General features: G+C 30.6%; 1 protein-coding gene across 3 annotated transcripts in view; it reads left to right on the top strand.

Moving 5' to 3' along the window:
• LOC143057296 (solute carrier family 25 member 36-like) overlaps positions 1 to 15,378 on the top strand; it is a 29,802-nt gene extending 14,424 nt beyond the window's left edge. For all 3 annotated transcript variants that reach the window (XM_076230591.1, XM_076230592.1, XM_076230590.1), the window contains exons 3-7: positions 1,131 to 1,208; positions 7,869 to 7,969; positions 11,091 to 11,157; positions 11,620 to 11,882; positions 12,421 to 15,378. In XM_076230591.1, the coding sequence (XP_076086706.1) occupies positions 1,131 to 1,208; positions 7,869 to 7,969; positions 11,091 to 11,157; positions 11,620 to 11,882; positions 12,421 to 12,644 (733 nt within the window). In that variant the 3' untranslated portion in view covers positions 12,645 to 15,378. The remainder of the gene's footprint in view (positions 1 to 1,130; positions 1,209 to 7,868; positions 7,970 to 11,090; positions 11,158 to 11,619; positions 11,883 to 12,420) is intronic.
• The last annotated feature ends 4,970 nt before the right edge of the window (positions 15,379 to 20,348 follow it).

Below are 20,348 nucleotides of genomic sequence, written 5' to 3'. Positions count from 1 at the left end.
GTGTTGCATTCTTTGCAGAATTAGGAGAGGTTATCACAAAAATAGAAAACTCAATATTCAAATTTTTAAAGCATTTTCTGTCATGTTTGTATGCAGCATTATGTTCTGGGGATTGAACCCCCCCCCCCCCCCCTTCAAAATGGCTAGATTTGTGCCATTATTTATTGACAATGCTACATCTGTACATCCAACAAGGTTTATTTTATTGATTGATCATCATGCAGTATATTCATGACCTAGGTGTTTGTCACATGATTGAAACGTACTTTTATCTTAAATTAGAAAAACAGGATATTGAAAGAACAGCTAAGGATGAAAAAAGAATTTTACATAATCCTACAATACAGAATGTATATCTTAGATTTGATCTAAAAGTCATTTTAAAGCTTACAACATTGAACTCAAAATAGAAAACTAATGAAAAGATTGCTCATGTATGTTGGCTTAAAGTGCAATGTCAATTTGTAAATACATGAAAGTGGTGAAGATTTAATTGATCTAATTTTGATAATTACCTACTTTTAAAGTGCATTGAGCTTAGACAACCTTGAATGCACATGCAAATGCAATATTAATGTGTTTGATCAAGTTTAATTTTACCCAAAAGATAAATTTATGTGTTCGTGTAGGAGCATTGATCTATTGTAATGACTGCTTGTACTTCTTTTATCAGGTGACTCGTAATCTTTATGTGATTGATAAAAAAAAACTATGTAAACAAAAATCAAGGACAATGAAGGACAGACACCAAATTCATTGAAGATACATGTAGATATAGGAAGTTCTTTTTAAGATGGGGTATGAGTGCCAAGGAGACAACTCTCCATCCTTACTTTTTTTTTGTGATATTGCAATTTTAACACGATTAGGTGGTGGCTGTATTTGATTTTTTACAATCAATACATCACAGTTTTCTTGCTAAATTCTAATTAGTGTTTGTATTTTTATGATGGTTGTATACAATCCTTCGCACGTTGTCCTTGTAATTTCTATGATCCATTAATATTGTGTTTTTATAATGCTTACAAGGTATACGTAGTCCTTGAAATATCAATGAGACAAAAATGCATAGAGTCATAATGACTAGTTTGCCTCATTGAATCAATTGTATTTTATTTCTTTTTTTACAGACACATAGTCCAAACAGAAGGTGTAAACGGGTTATTCAAGGGACTAGGTCCAAACTTAATTGGTGTAGCGCCCTCTAGGTAAGTTGTTATAGCACTTAAATTCAAGGAATGGCCAAAATCAAAAGTATATGTATGTTTGTTACTGTCAACTAAATTATTCTATGATTTCGTGATGTTTGAACCCCCCCCCCCTTCAGTTTTGTATAGGCATTTTCCATTTCCACAAAAATTTGAACCCACTGTAGTCTGTAGCTAGCTCTAGTTCACATACTTGCCTTGGTACATTTGTAAAGCATGTACATAAAATGTATCTGGTGTATCAAATGTAGTTAAAAGTTCTCAGACAAATTGAGTCTCATACTCAGTCATAGAGGTTTAGACAGTGGACAAAAAAATGGCAGATGGACTGGAAGTAAGGAGGTCATCCACAATCTTGGGCTGTTTAAATAAATGTAATTCAAAGCGAAAACCAGTCAATTGAGTTATAGTCTGTGTAATATATGGAAAAGAGTAACTTAATAAAACATTGCAAATAAAATCAGTAGTGCTAAAGTATATTTGGAATATTAAAACTGAATGCCTGAAGTTCAGACTAGTAGATATTGTTTTTTGCTGGATTGAATAAATATAGAATAACCTTGACATTCTTAAGAACTAAAAATAGTAAAAGGTTGTATGGAATTTTCATTAAGTAAATATTGATTTTTTGCTGTTTTGAATGAGTTACTGGACTTTATAGCTATATTAAGAAAGTTCTACATTGGTTATTGGTAAACCTGTTTTGCAATGTTGCATTTTGTTAAAAATAGATAACTTTCCAATTTTGCATGTCTAATTTTAAAGTTTTTGCAATCACAATTGTCTTTACAATGGCTGTCTTTTTTTTTTTTAAAGAAAAAGCTCAAGTCTCAAAATATTATAATTAAAACTGCACTGTCTAATATTTGAGTGTTCTTGTCAAGACTTAAAATAGCTGTAGAATTAAATCACTAGTACATGATTATCTTTCCAATGGCTGTGATGTCACAATTTTCATTAACAAAGAAAGCTCTAATTTCAGAATAATGTAACTCTTTACTGTTCTGTTATACGATTTGGGTTTATTGAAAATAAGATATAGCTGAGGGTCATTAACTTGTCAATAACATGAAGACAGGTAGAATAATCGTATTCTCATCAAAATTATACAACAATAAAGGCATAAACTTCTAGAATAGGGCACAAATGGAAGTTAGGAAAGAGCAGACTGACCACACTGTGACCACAATCAAGCTGGAACACTGTTATTATTATACAAATATCCACATTTTCTTTTTCTTTGTAAAATTCCTTACATATGTAAAAAAATTTAGTCTACTGGAAACATCCTTGAAACTTTTGTGACATCAAACTAAATTTATAATGTCTTTAATTCAATGTTTTACATGATTCCATGGTCTTCAAATTAAATGTGCATCAAATAAGACAAGATAAAAAGAAAATAAACATGATAAACATTGACTTTGATTGATATTAACACTGGTGTAGGCATGTTGCAGTAATTTACAGCCAAAATGCATAATACATAATAGTTGCATAAAATTGCGGTTAGATAAATCCTTTGGGCAGTATTCAGGAATTTGCATGTTTATGAGTGTAAACAGAATCTGTGCAACATGAAGAAAGCATAATATGACGTAAATGTATAAATAACATGATGTAATGCTGGATATCAGTTAAAACATATTGTGTAACCTCTTCTATAGTAATAGACATATAAGTTGTTTATGAAATAATTGTGTATTTAAACTTAACTTGAGTGTATAATTAGCCTCAAGATTTTAGAATTAAGAAATCTTCCAGGGGTCATTTTAAGTTGGATGATCAATTTCTATTGTTATAATCCGATGAGTCAATGAACTAAAATACAGGAATAATAAAGTAAACACTGCATGCTAGTAATAAAGTCATAAGTCCTAATATAAAAACAGAAAGATAAAACATCATTTAAAACTAACAATTGAAAATTTTAGAATTTATATATACAATAAAATTGATCACTAACACTTGAACCAAAAACCTGCTACCAACAACTTCATTTGAACTTTGGTGGACAGTTGTCTCATTAGCAATCATACCACATCTTCTTATTTTGATATGGTCTGACAGTAGTTAAAGACTACAGCTTGTTTGTACATGCTATTTAACTTGTGAATAAGTTTAACACTGATCATCCATCAACAGGAAATTTCGTAAAGGACAAAATAAATAAATTTTTTAATACAAATAATCACTTATATTTTTAATCAGACTTGGTACAAACACAGAATTAATAAGCAATTGTAATTTATAGCAAGGATAAATAAAAAATATCACTGAAATGAAATGCAATTTAAAAATCTGTTTTTTTTCTATTTTATTAATGTGCACTATACTTTAATTAAATGGACAGATTTTTGGTCCTGAAATTTTCCAAAAACACTTTGTGAATATCAACGTATATACAATGTACATGATATTTGTATACCTATGTATATAAGATTTCTTTTTTGAATTTAAAATATACATTTCCCAAGTCTATTAAAAAGTTTTCCATTTGTCATGTTTGCATACTGCATAACGTATTAACTTTGCACTTCATAAAAAATCCTTTATTTATCATGTTTATATTGATTAAAATTTCTTTGGCTTTTACATGTATATATATAATTAGCCATAATGATTTGTAGACCAAGATTTTTTCTCAATTTCTTTTTTCAAAATCAAATCGTTAGCATTTGAAGTGTTGTCTTACATGTCTTATCAAATAGCACTGACGTAAGCTTGTTTGTGAAATGTTTTATCAAATAGCACTGACGTCAGCTTGTTTGTGAAATTGAAATTTGAAAATTAGGTTATCTTTGTGACTGAAGGCCAAATTTGAATTCCTGCTAAATTTATAAATATATGCAACTGTCTGCATGGATTCCATATAGTTGATACATATTTATACAATAAACAAGATAAAAGTCTGTAGATAAACTAGATTAGTGTTACACAGTATTAAACCTTGAAATAAGTAGTACTTGTTGTCCTGAAAATGAATGTAAAGTTTTCAGTCATTATCTTAGTCACTCAAGAGTATTTCACTTACAAAGTACTTGTACGGCTAAGTTTGTCACGGATATTGAAATACGTGTAATGCCTTATTCAGTATTTATAATGCTGACATAGTTTTTATCAGATTATGAACATGAAAATAGCATTGTTTCAAAGACTAATTTTTATTTGGAAATTTTATGAAATTTTAATTTGTTTTCCCCTTCATCATTTTTTTCATAAAAGTTATGCCTCATGTAGAAATGTATTAACAAATCAAATAAAGGACCTTTTTTACGCAATTAAAACTTGATTTTATCATATTGCATATTTCTGTAACCACAAATTTATCTTTTACTTTAAATTTTTAATTTCATTAGTAAAGGCACCATCGGGACTTTTGGACCTCATCAGAATTTCACCATCACTGAGTTAACTGAAGCTGTGTACATAGGTTAAAGTCCTGTTCATTTTCCAACCTCTCACTGTCATTGACAAGCTGTGGTCACAGTATAAGGGGAAATTTTTAGTCCACATTTATTTTTACTTTACAAAGTTTTCAAATTCAATAGAATAGAAAAGTACTGAAAAGCCTTTATTACTTTTAGAAGTGTTCAATTAATTGCATTTATAATACAGACATGCATTCAAATGTTAAGTGCACAATGAATGAATGATTAATTTATATCTGATTTTACAGACTTGTATTCAAGTTTTTACAAAAAAAATGTAGGTCATATTTATTTACCAAAAATTAGACAAACACAAAAATGAAGCATGGCCAATTTTTCATTGTACATTTAATGACAGGAAGGAATTTTTTTACAACTCGTCTTCGTACATATCATGTGTTTTGGTTTGTGGGAATTTTCCACTAATGAATGAACACAGTGAATGGAAATTATGGGTTGACTACCATACAACGTGTATATATTATATATGCATTTAAATTACTTTATAAATAGAATTAGTTTAACAGAGAATTACCTGGTGCAAAGTTTTAATAAACTTAATTAACCTGGTTTTTAATTATTTGACTTTTATTAAGTTTAACATGTTTAATTCAAGATTTAAAAAGAGGGGACATGGACTTTAAAGCAAAGCTATAGATAGCATTCAGTGAGAGAGAAAACAGTACAAAGAGAAAAATGAAAAAATACTGAAATCAGATATAAACCTGTTTCATAATTATTTGGCAAATGACAGTTTAGATTTACGTGTTTAAAATGAAGGGGAGATGGACTTCTATATTAAGCCTTCCAATTTAAAGATTTATTAAAATGGGGACATTCTAAGGACATGATATAGACTTTCAGTAAAAAAAAAAAACACTTTCAAGAGATAAAGGGAAAATGGTTGCATGTATTTTCATTTTGGATATTTCTAATACAGATATATACATGAATAAATGAAAGCCATTATAAAAAAGATTTTTCATAATTTACTCTGAAAAACTATAACTTTCCGATTTTTCATAAAATCATGACCATGTGAACTGTACATTGTGTGGAGAGATACATGTACAATTTACATCCATTGTGGTTGGTTTGATCATGCATCACACTTGTGCAGTATTTTTTGCAGTATTTTTCCAGTACCTGAATCATCTATTACTATGATACATGTAGACATGTCTTTGGTTTATTTTGAACAAGATAAGCATAAAACATAAATATGACCTTCACTTAATTCTGACTGATGCATGTCATGTTGGAATGTTATCGGTACAGATATTATGAGGAGCTAATTAACTGATTAATAATATTATGAGGGTATGACCCTGTGAATATAAATAACTACTATATATATATTTATCATTATCTTAATGTTATATCTAACATGTTATGTTGCAACAAAAAAATGAACAGTCAAAACAGTTATTTAATTAAATTGGCCGTTAAATCAGGTTAATTTTTATTCTATAGATATCCTTAACTTTGCAAATTATATACTTTTGAAATAATGGTATGTTTGATAAATATTTATGTTATTATATATTATTATAATAGATCTATTATAATATATAATAACATCAATTTTTATATCTATATTAACCACCTTATACATGTTATATTCAGCATGTTCTATAATGATGTACAAATCTGAAGACTTTCATAATTTAAAATAAATTTTAGTTATTTGTGCAGTATCGCCTTTATCATATAGATGATCAGGTACATATTAAAATTGCTGGTTTGAGATCCTTTTTTATATGAAATATAAAGTTGTTTGTCTTTTTTAGAAATTAAAAACCAGGATTGAAAAATATAAACATCTGTGTTGAAAAGGGTTCGTTTTCACACGTCATTATTGATATGCACTTACAGTAAACAAAACCAAACATCAACTTTGGCCATTGTCCAGGGTAGAATTTTTCCATTAAATGGTGTGGGTGAAATAATGGCTAATTTGGCAGAGTTTGAAAGATCACGTGCCCAATGAATTGTAAATTTGATTGTAGTTAGTCAACTTGTTTTGTGACCTGATAATACTATTTATTGTACCAAATGTCTGGCTACTTGGCAAGAATTTGTTGAAAACAACATACATGTACTTTGACAAGCCTTTTAAACCCAACCATGCATTTGCCGTTAACTAGTCCAATCTGGAATCTGGAATATACGAACAATGAGTTTGTTTAGTAATTTAACCCTTAAACAGTCAGATTAATTGTGTCTAATCAGCAGAAAATCTTCAGTCCCAATTCCCTAAATACATGTAGATATTGTTTAAATGGGTTTACCTGTACTTGACGAAGGTAAATTTGTACAGGTGAAAATTGTGCCAGTAGGTCAGATCCATGGGTTTGAATTTATCTAGTAACCATGTTTAGTATAATACATGTATCAATTTATTATTTTGTCTGCCTTACTAATAGATTAAACAGATTTGAATTTAATAAAGTTGTTTTAAAAGCAATATTTACATTAAATGCAGGTTACTAAGTTTAAGATTATATACCAATTCTTTAAACTTAAAATAGACCACATTTATACATTGAATCTAGTCTACCTTCAACACATTTAAAAAAAAAAGAGGCCCAACAGCTTAGGTTGATAAAATATCCATATAGACCAGGCCAATGATTTTGATTTATCAAAAAATGAATAACTATGTACTCTGTAATTACGATTTAGCACATTTTATTATTGTGGTTAATAATGTTTTAATAGAATGATTAACTCACAAACTAAATAAAAGAGTTGACAGTAATTTCCAGCCAATACTGGTTCAGTTCAGTATCAGGCTGTTTTTTATAGGCCAAAAATGCATCATTAATAATAAGAAATTTTGTTGAATATAATTAATAAAAAGTCATGTTAGGCATGTTAGGTAAACTTATGCTACAATGACTAACTGAGATCACGACCATTACAACCAAACAAAACCAGAAAATATGAACTTAGTCCAGTCACCTTAATTAAAAGATTTACACACAAAAAAACAACTTAATTTGATAAAGAACTATAATCAAAAACATCTAGGAAATTGACATAGTCCTGATTAAAAGTTGAAATGAACTTGTAAGCTTTTAAAGAGAGAAATACTATTTCCATGTATATGTACAAATGTATATAAAATAAATGATAATGTTCATATTTTTGGGTCATTTGTTGTTTCAATAATTCATTAGTTAGATTCATGAATGACATGTAACCTTATTTCTATTTTCTTTTTCAGGGCAATATATTTTTTCTCCTATGCCAACATGAAGAATTATTTAAATACAGTGATGAACCCAGAAACTCCTCTAGTCCATATTGGCTCAGCAGTTACTGCAGGTTGGTACCAATTATGGTCAAAGGGAGATAACTCAAATTAAAAAAAACCCACAAAAATCAACAGCAAGAATTTGCATTAAACGTTGTATGACAGCTGCTTGCTTGAGTGATGGATTGGCAAATATCGGTTGAGTTTTAAGAGACAATATCTAAAATTTATATTTGTTTTATTTTAACTACAAAATACAAAAGTGTATGCACTATGTGTTCATTAAATTTGTTAATTTTAGATGTTAGTCATTTTGAGCCCACAGGTTTCATTCTAAACTGAATTTCAGGACATTTTTAGTTTTGATTGTATAATCTGTTTTTCAAAATTCTGATCAAACTATGTTCTTGAAAACATGAAAGTCTTTGGAACAACTTACAATTAAAACAAAATGCTTGGTTTAACCTGTTTAGAGACTTTCATTGTCTAATATTGTCTCAAATTTTCATGTTAATGCAACTCATATCATTATTGTTGCGGCTGTAGTTATATTAATGCATTTGAACCTAATTTAAAGGTCAGTTTTCTATGGATCCAGTGGTGACCTTTTAATGCAGGTTTAAATGATTTAACGGGGAAAATATTGTATGTAATTATAATGTCCTGTCCGTCTGTCTGTCCATCCATCACATTAGTTTGGACAAGAAATATAAATTAACTTAACTACTCTTAACCAAGTGTGGTGGTGTCTAACAAATCTGGTGCAGATTGGATACCTATTTCATATTCTATATGGTAACTTTGAAAGGAGTTAAGTAAAGACATATTTTTGTGTATATGTAAAATTCACTTGAAATTTATGAAGGGTTGGAGTCTATATTTCATGTTTATCAATTGAAATTAAACTGTATTTACATTTCACATTGTGATACCAACCAGTTTAATTGCTGAGACAACTTGAGTGATTAAGGATCTTTTGCAAGGGGAGGATACCTGGGTCTTTCAAATTTACAAATGTGACAAAAATCCAAGTAGGCAAAATATTTGCAATACATTGACATTGGTTTTAAATTTGTCAAAAGCGTAAAATGATTGTATTTTATTCTTTATATGTGTTTCCTTCACATGATACAAAAAATCAGTCTTTGGCAAGAACACTATTTGATATTTAATTTTCGTGTTTAACCAAAAAAAGCGAAAAAATATTGTTGATGAAAAAAATTGGTAAAATGTTTTGGGTGAGACAATGTGAAGAATGGAATGGAACATGGATAATAAAGTAAAATCAATCAATTTGAGAAGAAAAAAATACACATGATTGTTACGACAAGTAACAAAAAATGTTCAAAATTAACACAATTAAAAAAAGTGTGTGTCACATGTATGTTCTGTTTCATAAATATGATCATGATGACAAACTGAAATTTTATTATATAGAAATGCTAGAAATTCATTGTGAAGGTTAGAAAAAAAACTCTTTGAATTTCATTGAAATATTAGCATTGTTTAACTTTAAAGTTGTATGTCTATGAATTAGAAATTGTGTTTTAAAATGTTTTGACTGCAACATCAGAAATCCTAAATAAAAGTCTTTTCAGAAAGAATCCCGGATAAACCTGTGATCCATTGAATGCTATTTATAGCACAGACTTGGGGAAGCTATTTATAGCTCAGACATCCTTGACCAGTGTTTCATGAACACTGGTTGGGTAAGACATTCATTTTTTTGTGAAATTTCAATTTTTGGTGTTATTTACAACTGGTCAAGTTTATGCCTGCAAAACACTCAACCATTTATAGATTGTGACATATATCTATATATATATAATATTGTTATATCTCTGTGTGTGAATTTTGTAGCCTTATTCGTGCCGCAGGATGGAGATTGTTTGTGCGTTCATGGTGGAAAAGCCGCTCCGTATTGTGTTGATCAACGAACAATTTATTAATATGAACAATCTGCATTGATTTAGCATATGTTGATGCATATATATTTATTTTGTGTTTAAAACGGGTGCAAGTCGCAGGCTTAATTTGAACTGGTTGTATTTGACACCTTAAATTGAAATACAAAATTTTTTTGGTGAAAGAATTGTTGTCACAGAAAGAGAGCTAGATAAACTGGAATGCCTAGATGGCATTGTCATCCTTGAGTAGGCTTTAAAAAGCTTAACTATAAATAAGGGGCATAACTCATGAATGTGCATGATTCATATCAACCCATCTCGTACAACCTCCCGATAAATTCATTACTAATATTCATGTAAGGTATTTTGAATGCATGTGCAAAAAAAAATTAAAATAAAATAGGTAATGTAGGAAGAAAGAAAAATAAATATGTGAAAAAAGATTTGGATATTTCTGCATTTCAAATTGCTATTTTCAAAAATTAATTGTGGTTAATTGAAAAAAAGTATGTTTTTCCCTCGAACAGATGACTGAAAATTCAGTTTTAGCATACAAAAAAACATTGCTTGGAATCTAGAATGTATGAATATCTAGCAGACAATTTAATCTGTCAGTGAATGAAAGGATTTTAATAATTTATTTTAATATTTTGTGATTTGCGTATGCACAATTGCTGACTCATATCTTTATTTGCACTATTTACCGACCAGAATACCTGGCCTTGTGTTATATAAATGGTTGACAATAAAAATATTGCATTGAAAATTTTTCCAATTTGAAAAACAACTTCATTTTAAAAGGGCCTTTTCTTTTATCATTTGATAAATTATCAAAGTGGCCAACTTGATTAAGTAATTCATGAACTGCACTTTACCTTTAAAAAAACTTTTCTTTCTTTCTTCTTTTTTTTTTGGCTTCATTATTCTGTTTCTTTATTTTTAATTCAATGGTCAATATATTATTATTATTTCTAGATTTTCACTGTTGTTTTTGTTTGTTTGTTTGTTCGTTTATTATTTTTCTAGGACAACCATTTTTGACAACTTTATATTTAAGATAAATGTGAGAATTTTTATTGTCAAGCAATTATATTGATAAAAATATAAACCTACAATCTTCATGCAAAATTAAAAAAAATGTGTGCTTAATTTATCACCAAAAATATATAATCAATCCCTAAACATTTTAATTGCATTCTAAAAAAAAATGGTATTGCAGTGTTATTTTCATGTTGGAAGAATTTGGATTATTTCAGACAATACAGTTTGTTGTTTTCATTTTCAGGTTTCACTGCATGTACTCTCACCAACCCGATCTGGTTCGTCAAAACACGACTTCAACTAGATTCAAAGTATGTATAAATGTAAATAATATGGTACCAATTTCTGTGTTCAGAAAAAAACATTTTCAGTTTAGATTTTATTAAGTGGTCAGAATAACTCTGAAAAAATTAAAAAGTAGGAACACAATTATTTATGAAGCATTGCAAATATATTTTACAGATAACAGTCATAAAACTTGAATATGATTAATCATACTCTGACTCAAAAACTTAACTAGTCTAAATACTGGACTTTGTGTTTTGAGCACAAAGTGTTTACTATTGACTACTTGGTAAAGCTTATGACAGATAGCTGTGGTCCTCAATATCTGGTGTTAGTTTCTGTGTCAACAAATTAGTTTTATTGGGAGGTTTGATGAACATCAAAAAAACAATTAGTGCACATTGAAAAATAACAAAACCACACAAATATTAAATAAGAAATATAAGCAATTTGTTAGACTTCATAGTTTATGATAATCTTTTTTCCAGGAAGGACAACAGTTTAACATGCAGACAATGTGTCAAAAACATTTACCAGACTGAAGGTGTGAAAGCATTTTACCGTGGAATTACTGCTTCATATTTTGGTGTTACCGAGACAGTAATTCATTTTGTGATATATGAAGCGTTAAAGGCTCGAATGTTAGAGTATAATGGATCACAGGATAGTCGTTCTGCTACAGATTTTCTCCGTTTCATGGCTGCTGGTGCTATTTCGAAGACGTGTGCCACATGTGTGGCTTACCCTCATGGTAAGAAATACTCCTACAACTGTATGCCACTATTTTCTGTCTTTGGTCCTTAACTATTCTTGAGGGTCTGAATATTAGATGTGATAAGTCGTTATATTATTGTTCAAATTAAAGGATAACAATGTTTATGTTTGTAAAAGAGAGGTGAAAACATCAAAGGGACATTCAAACTCATAAGACGAAAATAGATTCACAACGCCATGTGCAAAAAAACAAAAAATGAAAAAGACCTAACAGTACATGTATACACAACTGAACATAAAATAAACTTATGGTTGAGCAACAGGAACTCTACTAAAAACTGGGTAGATCTCAGGGTAAACATAATTGTCAAAAACTATTTTAATTGAAGAAAAAAAATGGTTTGAATACAATTAAAGGCAAAGGAGGATAACTCTGATTCATAATATTTCCTAAATGTGCCTTTAATTTTAAGTTCATATTGCAAAACAAACACTGAATGCACACCTGAATGTGTGTTTCATGCTAATCAAATCTTTGATAGATATTTAAATCTTGTTTTATTTTTTACTTGCAGAAGTGGTAAGAACAAGACTTCGTGAGGAAGGTTCAAAGTACAAATCATTCTTTCAGACTCTTGTAACTGTAGGTAAAGAGGAAGGATTCCGTGGACTGTATCGTGGATTGGGTACTCAGTTGATTAGACAGATACCCAACACAGCATTAATGATGTCAACATATGAACTTGTGGTTCATTTGTTTTCTAATAATGACAGTTATGATGATGATGATGATTATTAGTAATGATTGACATTGATGTAGCATTTTTATGACTGAATGGGCTGTGATACTGTGTAGATTAGTGCATGGAAATGTCTTTGGAAGTGTGACAATGTCCTCAAAATACAGGACACCCCAAAATAACTAAGTTAGAGATGTGAGAAGCTGTGTAGATGTTGAGGATGAATTTCATTACTTTTTCATATGCCATCAAATTTTAAACATACTAAAGGTGTTTTACCATCTTTGATGTGTAAGGAATAAGGTGCAGATGTTGAGGATGAATATCATTACTTCTTCATATGCCATAAAAATTTAAACATAATAATGGTGTTTTACCACCTTTAAATTGTGTTCTAATGTGAATTGCTGCTTGTGGGTAAAAGGGGAATAGATGGATGAATGACGAGAGAATGTTATAAGCAAGAAATAGATGGATGAAAAAAGTCAAAAGAGAAAGATAAAAACCATTGGTGTTTGAATGGATGATGACTGTGTACTTTTTGTTTATGTGTTAATCATTATATAAGTTATAGGGCATTTATGAGTAGGACCTTTATGCCTCTAAGGAGCTTGTTTACAATCCATTATGTTGCAGCTGTATATTACATGGTTTGGGTTATAACTGTAGAAATTTGTTTTCTCTGAAATGAGATCATTAATTATATGTAATGAGTTCTTATATTATTTTTTTTTCAATTGATAGTTATATATACAAACAAATTTTTCACCTTTTTTCCACAATTTTTTTGTCACAAAGAAAAATTTGAATATAACCCCAAAAATGCTGAAAGTGCATATAAAAAAAAATGATTGAAACATTTGCATTGTTGTTAGAAAGAAACACTGCAATGAATTTATATATGTTTAAAGTTTGTTTTTTTAATTTAATTATGTAGAAGTTAATCAGATGTAAAAGAATTTTGGTTTTATTTTGTAATATTTGCAAGAACTTTCCTTTGTTACCATGGTTATCTTCTTTTCTCATTCTCATTTTCCTGATCTGTTATTTTAACTGCTCCAGTATTGTTTATTTCTTTCATATCTTCTTTCTATCCCAGCCTGGCCTTATTTATGTGTTGCCACATTGAATAGATTAAAATTAATTAGGACAAACAATTATTTGTTCAGGGAAAACATGGTAAAGATTGCATTCTTGCAGAAGACTTTTTAACCACTTCTGAGAGAGAGAAAGGGAAAAAACTGCTTCTAACACAACCTTTAAACATCCTATCCATGAACATCAATTATACTACATTGTCATGATTGTACAAACAACTGTTATATAAGTGGGAGGTTTAGCTAGCTATAAAGCCTGGCTTAACCCACCATTTTCCTCAAAGGAAATGCCTGTACCAAGTCAGGAATATGGCAGTTGTTTTTCAAATGTTCTGATTATTGATAGCGTTTGAATTTGTCTTGGAGTTTGGTATTTTTTTATACTGTTTTTACTAAGAAATTCAAAATAATAGAGAAATGTGTATGTGCATAATCATTCCTTTCAAGAAAATTACATGTAAAGTATGCATGGTGCATGCATCTTGTGTCTGTCTGAATATATGAAGTATGTAATTGGTGAATTAATATTTAAAATGGAAGGTACCCCCCTTTTGTCAATAATTATCACATCTCCAATTCATAGCTTTTTGTCAATTATTATATTTCCAATTCATAGTTGTACTTTCCCAATACTGCTTATATATAATACAATGATATGTCTTATTCCTAGTCCCCACTCCAATATGAATGCAATCTTTACCCTTCAGTACTCAAAAGCACTTTGATTAGAATTTCACATCATAACACAGACTAGACGGTCACACAATTTAAATAAATTCTTATTAAAAAAAAAAAATGTTCGTCTTTTTCATATTCTATATGTTGAAGTAGATATCAGGCTTATAACATTGTATGCCGGGCATATTTTTCATCTACAAAAGAATTATCAGCAATGCACCAATCAAAAAAGTTTTAAAGCTAAGTAAATGTTACTAAGAATCCATCAATATCTAATGGAACTTTTTAAACATGAACACAAAAGAGGTTCTTTCTAGGATGTTCATGATGTTTGAGCATCATATGTCATTGTTAATAGAATTAATTTAACTTTGTAGATTTATAATTTAACAAAATAAACAGAAATAGCCATCATTTCAAAAGTTATAGTTATAAAAAAAAAAAATTTAATACACTGTTCAGGGGTTTACTATGAATATCCAGAATATTTTTACATGCATTAATAATTTTTTTCTTTATTTTGTTTGAAATAATTAATGCATTAAAGTTGAATCATTCACCAGGCTGGCGTTTAATAAGAAGTTAAAACTAGAAATAATAGAAGGGTTTAAATTGTCTCTTAATTTTCATCTGACCTTAACCTTTTTTTCAAGAAAAGCAGTCATTAGTCAGATAGAAAAAAAATAGTTTTTAAACTACCTGTATATTACCATGGTTACTATGATAGTTTATTTAGATGAGAATGGTTTATTTAGGAAAATACCATTTTCAATCTTGTGAGGAAAGGACATTCCTCTGATTCTGAAAATTTGTCTTTAAAGGAGAGATTTCCAGTGAATTAAATTATTGTAAGGGAGATAACTACTCTTTAGCAGTTGAACTGAGTGAATCTCTTGTAAAGGGAGATAACTGCTTTATTATGTCTAATCATATGTAGATTATGTACATATACTTTGTTCATGAGAATGATTTGTTTCTTGTTATTAAAAATATCTTGAAATAAAATAATGTGAAACTATCTTATGGTCTGTTTTCTTTAACAAGATGTTGTGCAGAAAATCAGCAGTCCAACCTGAAACGTTCAGGGCATTTATGTTTGATCAGTGAGATGGAATACATGTACAAGAGGAAACAAATACTGGTCATGCATTATCATTAAATGATTGTACAGGTTTTAGAAGAACATTAGGAATTTCTGTGTTATTTTTTCTCTTGTGGAGAGTTGTCTCATTGGCAATCTTAACACATCTTACTTACAGTAGGTTGTTCGTATCTTGTTTGAAGTGTTAAACATTTAGTCCTGTCAGGCAGATTTGTTTAATCATCTGTACTTCACTATCATTTCCATAGCAAAATACTCTTTGTATTCTCAATGGCAGTCGTTCCACATCTTTTTATGCCCCACCTACGATAGTAGAGGGGCATTATGTTTTCTGGTCTGTGCGTCCGTTCGTCTGTCCGTCCGTCTGTCTGTCCGTCCGTCCGTCCGTCTGTCCCGCTCCAGGTTAAAGTTTTTGGTCAAGGTAGTTTTTGATGAAGTTGAAGTCCAATCCACTTCAAACTTAGTACACATGTTCCCTATGATATGATCTTTCTAATTTTAATGCCAAATTAGAGTTTTTACCCGAATTTCACGGTCCACTGAACATGGAAAATGATAGTGCGAGTGGGGCATTCGTGTACTGAGGACACATTCTTGTTTTAGCTCACCTGGCCTAAAAGCCAAGTGAGCTTTTCTCATCACTTGGCGTCCGTCATCAGTCGTCGTCAACCGTCGTCGTTAACTTTTACAAAAATCTTCTTCTCAGAAACTACTGGGCCAAATTAATCCAAACTTGGCCACAATCATCATTGTGGTATCTAGTTTTAAAAAAAGTGTGACGTGACCCTGCCAACCAACCAAGATGGCCGCCATGGCTAAAAATAGAACATAGGGGTAAAATGCAGTTTTTGGCTTATAACTCAAAAACCAAAGCATTTAGAGCAAATCTGACAGGTTGTGAAATTGTTGATGACAAGGGGTAAAATTGTTCATCAGGTCAAGTTTTATGCCCTGAAATTTTCAGACAAATCGGACAATCAGTTGTTGCGTTGCTGTCCCTGAATTGGCAATATTAAGGAAATTTTGAAGTTTTTGGTTAATATCTTGAATATTATTATAGATAGAGATAAACTGTAAACAGCAATAATGATCAGCAAAGTAAGATCTACAAATAAGTCAGACATGACCAAAATGGTCACTTGACCCCTTAAGGAGTTACTGCCCTTTATAGTCATTTCATATCAATTTTTCGTAAATTTTTGTAATCGTTTACAAAAATTTTCTCCTCTGAAAATACTGGGTCAAATTTAACTATACTTGGCCACAATCATCATTGGGGTATCTAGTTTGAAAAATGTCTGGTGTGACCTGGCCAACCAGCCAAGATGGCCACCATGGCTAAAAATAGAACATAGGGGTAAAATGTAGATTTTGGCTTATAACTCTGAAACCAAAGCATTTAGAGCAAATGTGACAAGGGTTGAATTCTTTATGAAGTCAACATCTAGCTGCCCTGAAATTTCAGACAAATTGGACAATCGGTTGTTGGGTTGCTGTCCCTGAATTGGCAATTTTAAGGAAATTTTGCAGTTTTTGGTTAATATCTTGAATATTAGAGACAAACTGTAAACAGCAATAATGTTCAGCAAAGTTAGATCTACAAATAAATCAACATGACTAAAATGGTCAGTTGACTCTTAAGGAGTTATAGCCCTTTACAGTCAATTTTTAACAATTTTCATAAATTAACAAAATATTTTCTTCTTTAACTAATGGGCCAAGTTCATTAAAGATGAATATAATTGTAAGTAGCAAAAATGTTCAGTAAAGTAAGATCTACAAACACATCACCATCACCAAAACAATTTTTGTTGAATATGCACATAGAGCAAGGTGAGCGACACAGGCTTTTAAGAGCCTCTAGTTTGTTGAGCCTGCGACTCCTATCGACCTAGTGGTGTAAATAGTTGTCAAACGTACCAGGATTATAATTAAATACGCCAGATGCGCGTTTCGTCTTCATAAGACTCATCAGTGACGCTCAGATCAAAATAGTTATAAAGCCAAACAAGTACAAATTTGAAGTGTATTTAGGACCCAAAATTCCATATACGGCTAATGAAATCTATTGCTGACCTATTGCTTATGAAATCTAGAAAGCGTACATAACCACAACAAATTAACTTTAACCAATGAGCAATCCATAATGACTTCAAGGTCTCTTTAACAATACCAGAAAATTTCAAAGAAGTATTTCACACAAAATACACTTGATCTTTTGCTTTTTTTTTCTTGCCAAAAATCATAATGTTGAGAAAAAAACACCATGAAAGAAAAATTTGGGTCAGGTAAATATTGTCAAACGGACATGTTCACTTATAATTATTCCATATACTAAATGATGACCGTTTGCTTGTGGTGTCTGGGAAACAGACTTAACTACGTAAAACAATGTTGAATAGTGCACACCTGTTTTGTAATTCACAGTTAGGTTGTTCTCTTTTTTTTTAGTTGATAGAATTTGAGTATATATATAGAGTGATATCAATCTGCTAGCAAACTTGATGAAAGATTTCAGAACCCTCGATATCAAACGATATAATTGGCTCTATTTGATTGACGCTACTTTTATTTCTTTTTGGTATTATATTTTGTGTGTCATCCTCATTTAGCAATGGTAATGAAATGGATATTTTTGTTTGTAATTCAGAATGATACTCTTGTTAAAAACCGTAGTTTGATTTCAATATCTCTCTTAATTTTTCGATGGGTTGCTGTTTTTTTATGTACTAGGCAGACACATCCTCCTTCATTCATATCTATTTAACATTAAGGTTTAATTACAAAGTGGTTTTTTTTTTATTGACAAGTCTTTATTCTCCAAAGACAACAAACTCTTCACCAACAGATTATAAACGTTCTCTGATGCAACCAATTAATTTAGTTTGTGGCTTGTACTTTGTACATGAAACATCGTCCAAATTTATTACAGACAAGAAGTATGTCTGTTTTACGGTTGTAGTGGACTGCTATTGGTTTAGTTAATCCATCATCACTGGTCAGCAAAACTCTGGACTCCGTTCCATTAGAATTAATTATAATCACCTTGTTAGCGTTTTCACATGTCACGAAAACATTTCCGAACGCATCATGCGCTATACCTTGAGGATGGTCTGATTTACCACAACTGAATTTCCATTGAACGCTTCCATTTAAATCACAACAGTATACCAAACCCTTTGCTTGTGCTGCATACCACATCTTGTCATTCATAACCGAGCAGTATGTTGCATTGTCTTTTTTAGAAACTGCTGACTCGACAGTACCAGAACGATCCAATATTTTAATAATTTTATAATTCAATGAAACGACTAGTTTTCCAGAAAATGAACAGATGCCGAAACATTTATTTACTAAAAATATTGTCTTCAGTATCTTTGATGAGATCACGTCTACCAAAGAAATTGTTTTCTTCTCGACGAAAGTTACAGCTACTGTGTTTAAGTCTATTATTGTAACATCTAACGGCGTATCTTCAAATCTTATTTGTTTTATAAAAAAACCTTCTTTATGTATAACAAGTCTATTATTTTGTTTATCGATAAGAACTATTCGGTTGTCTTCAAACATATCACAACCTGTTATAAAATTATTTTCGTCGCGTTTAGACTCCTCTTTATGTATATCAAACGAACGGATTTTTGAAAGTTTTAATTTACTTAAACACCGAGAAGAAGGTATTAAAAGAATTTGACCTTGGCTCTCTTTTCGTAAAGCAAATTTCGTCGGTGGTGAAAAATATATCTCCAATCTACCAAATTCGGATACGTTTGTTTCCATCTTATCTAAAATTTTATTCATTTTCAGTTGAAGATCAACATCAGCCATCCCGTGGTCACTTTCAATGGATATAACATCCTGCTCTTGGTTTTCAATCTCCGGAATCAATTTACGAATACCAAGAAAGGTTTGGTAATCGGATGCATATTGTTTTGTCTTTTCCAAACCACTCGCTATTTCAGCAATGTTTGTTTTCATTTGTGAGAGTTTTCTAACCAGTAAATCGATATTTTCACTTTGTTGTCCTTTTGTGGTTGCTATTTTATGCAACAAGTCATTTTGAATTGAGTTTAAATGTTTGTTTATTGCTTTACGGACACGTTCAACCTCAGTAATGATTGTATGGCTCTGAACTTCTAAATTGGATTGATGGTATAGTTTTTCTGCAATCAACTGACCAATTACTTGGCTCATATCTTTTACTCTGTCTTCTAAATCAGAAAACGCAGCTGACGACTTAACTCCCTCTACTACTTCCGGTAATGGTTTAAGTTCCCGGCAGTCTTTATGTTTTTCAAAAACACAACGCGTACAGCAAGGTTCGCTATGGATAGAACAGAAGAAATCCAACTTTTGATTGTGATCTTCGCATTCCAGTTTGATGTTGGCTATATATATTGGTAATTCTTGATAATCTTCTATTGGTGTTGTCTTGTGGTTTTTGGTCACATTCTGTATGCGATGTCTTTGTTGGCATTCCTCACATATTGCCTCTTCACATTCGGAACACCAAACAATTGCAGATTTTGTAACGTGCAGGTTCAGGCAAACGTCACATGATGGATCTAACGTCGCCATTGTAGTACTGAAATTTGTATAAATTTTGAATAACTATATTTTGAAAGGATAAATGATTCCTGTATTGAGCAATGATAATTTTATTTGACCTCATGAACAAAACAAAGGATGCCAAAAAGTAAGATGATGATTTGCACTTTTAAAAGAGCACTTGGAATAGCTTGATATGTTGTTAACTGTGTAATATTTTGGCACTAACAACTATAAAAGTACATAAATACGCATGAAACAAAAACAGACACACAAGCACCAATCACACGATAAAATGACTCGTCTGCTTTACTGATCATAAGTTAATACATATTAAA

This window comes from Mytilus galloprovincialis, chromosome 13 (assembly GCF_965363235.1).
Source record: "Mytilus galloprovincialis chromosome 13, xbMytGall1.hap1.1, whole genome shotgun sequence".
Lineage (NCBI taxonomy): Eukaryota > Metazoa > Mollusca > Bivalvia > Mytilida > Mytilidae > Mytilus > Mytilus galloprovincialis.
Note: the sequence above shows the minus strand (reverse complement) of the source record. Positions and strands in the feature narration are given on the sequence as shown.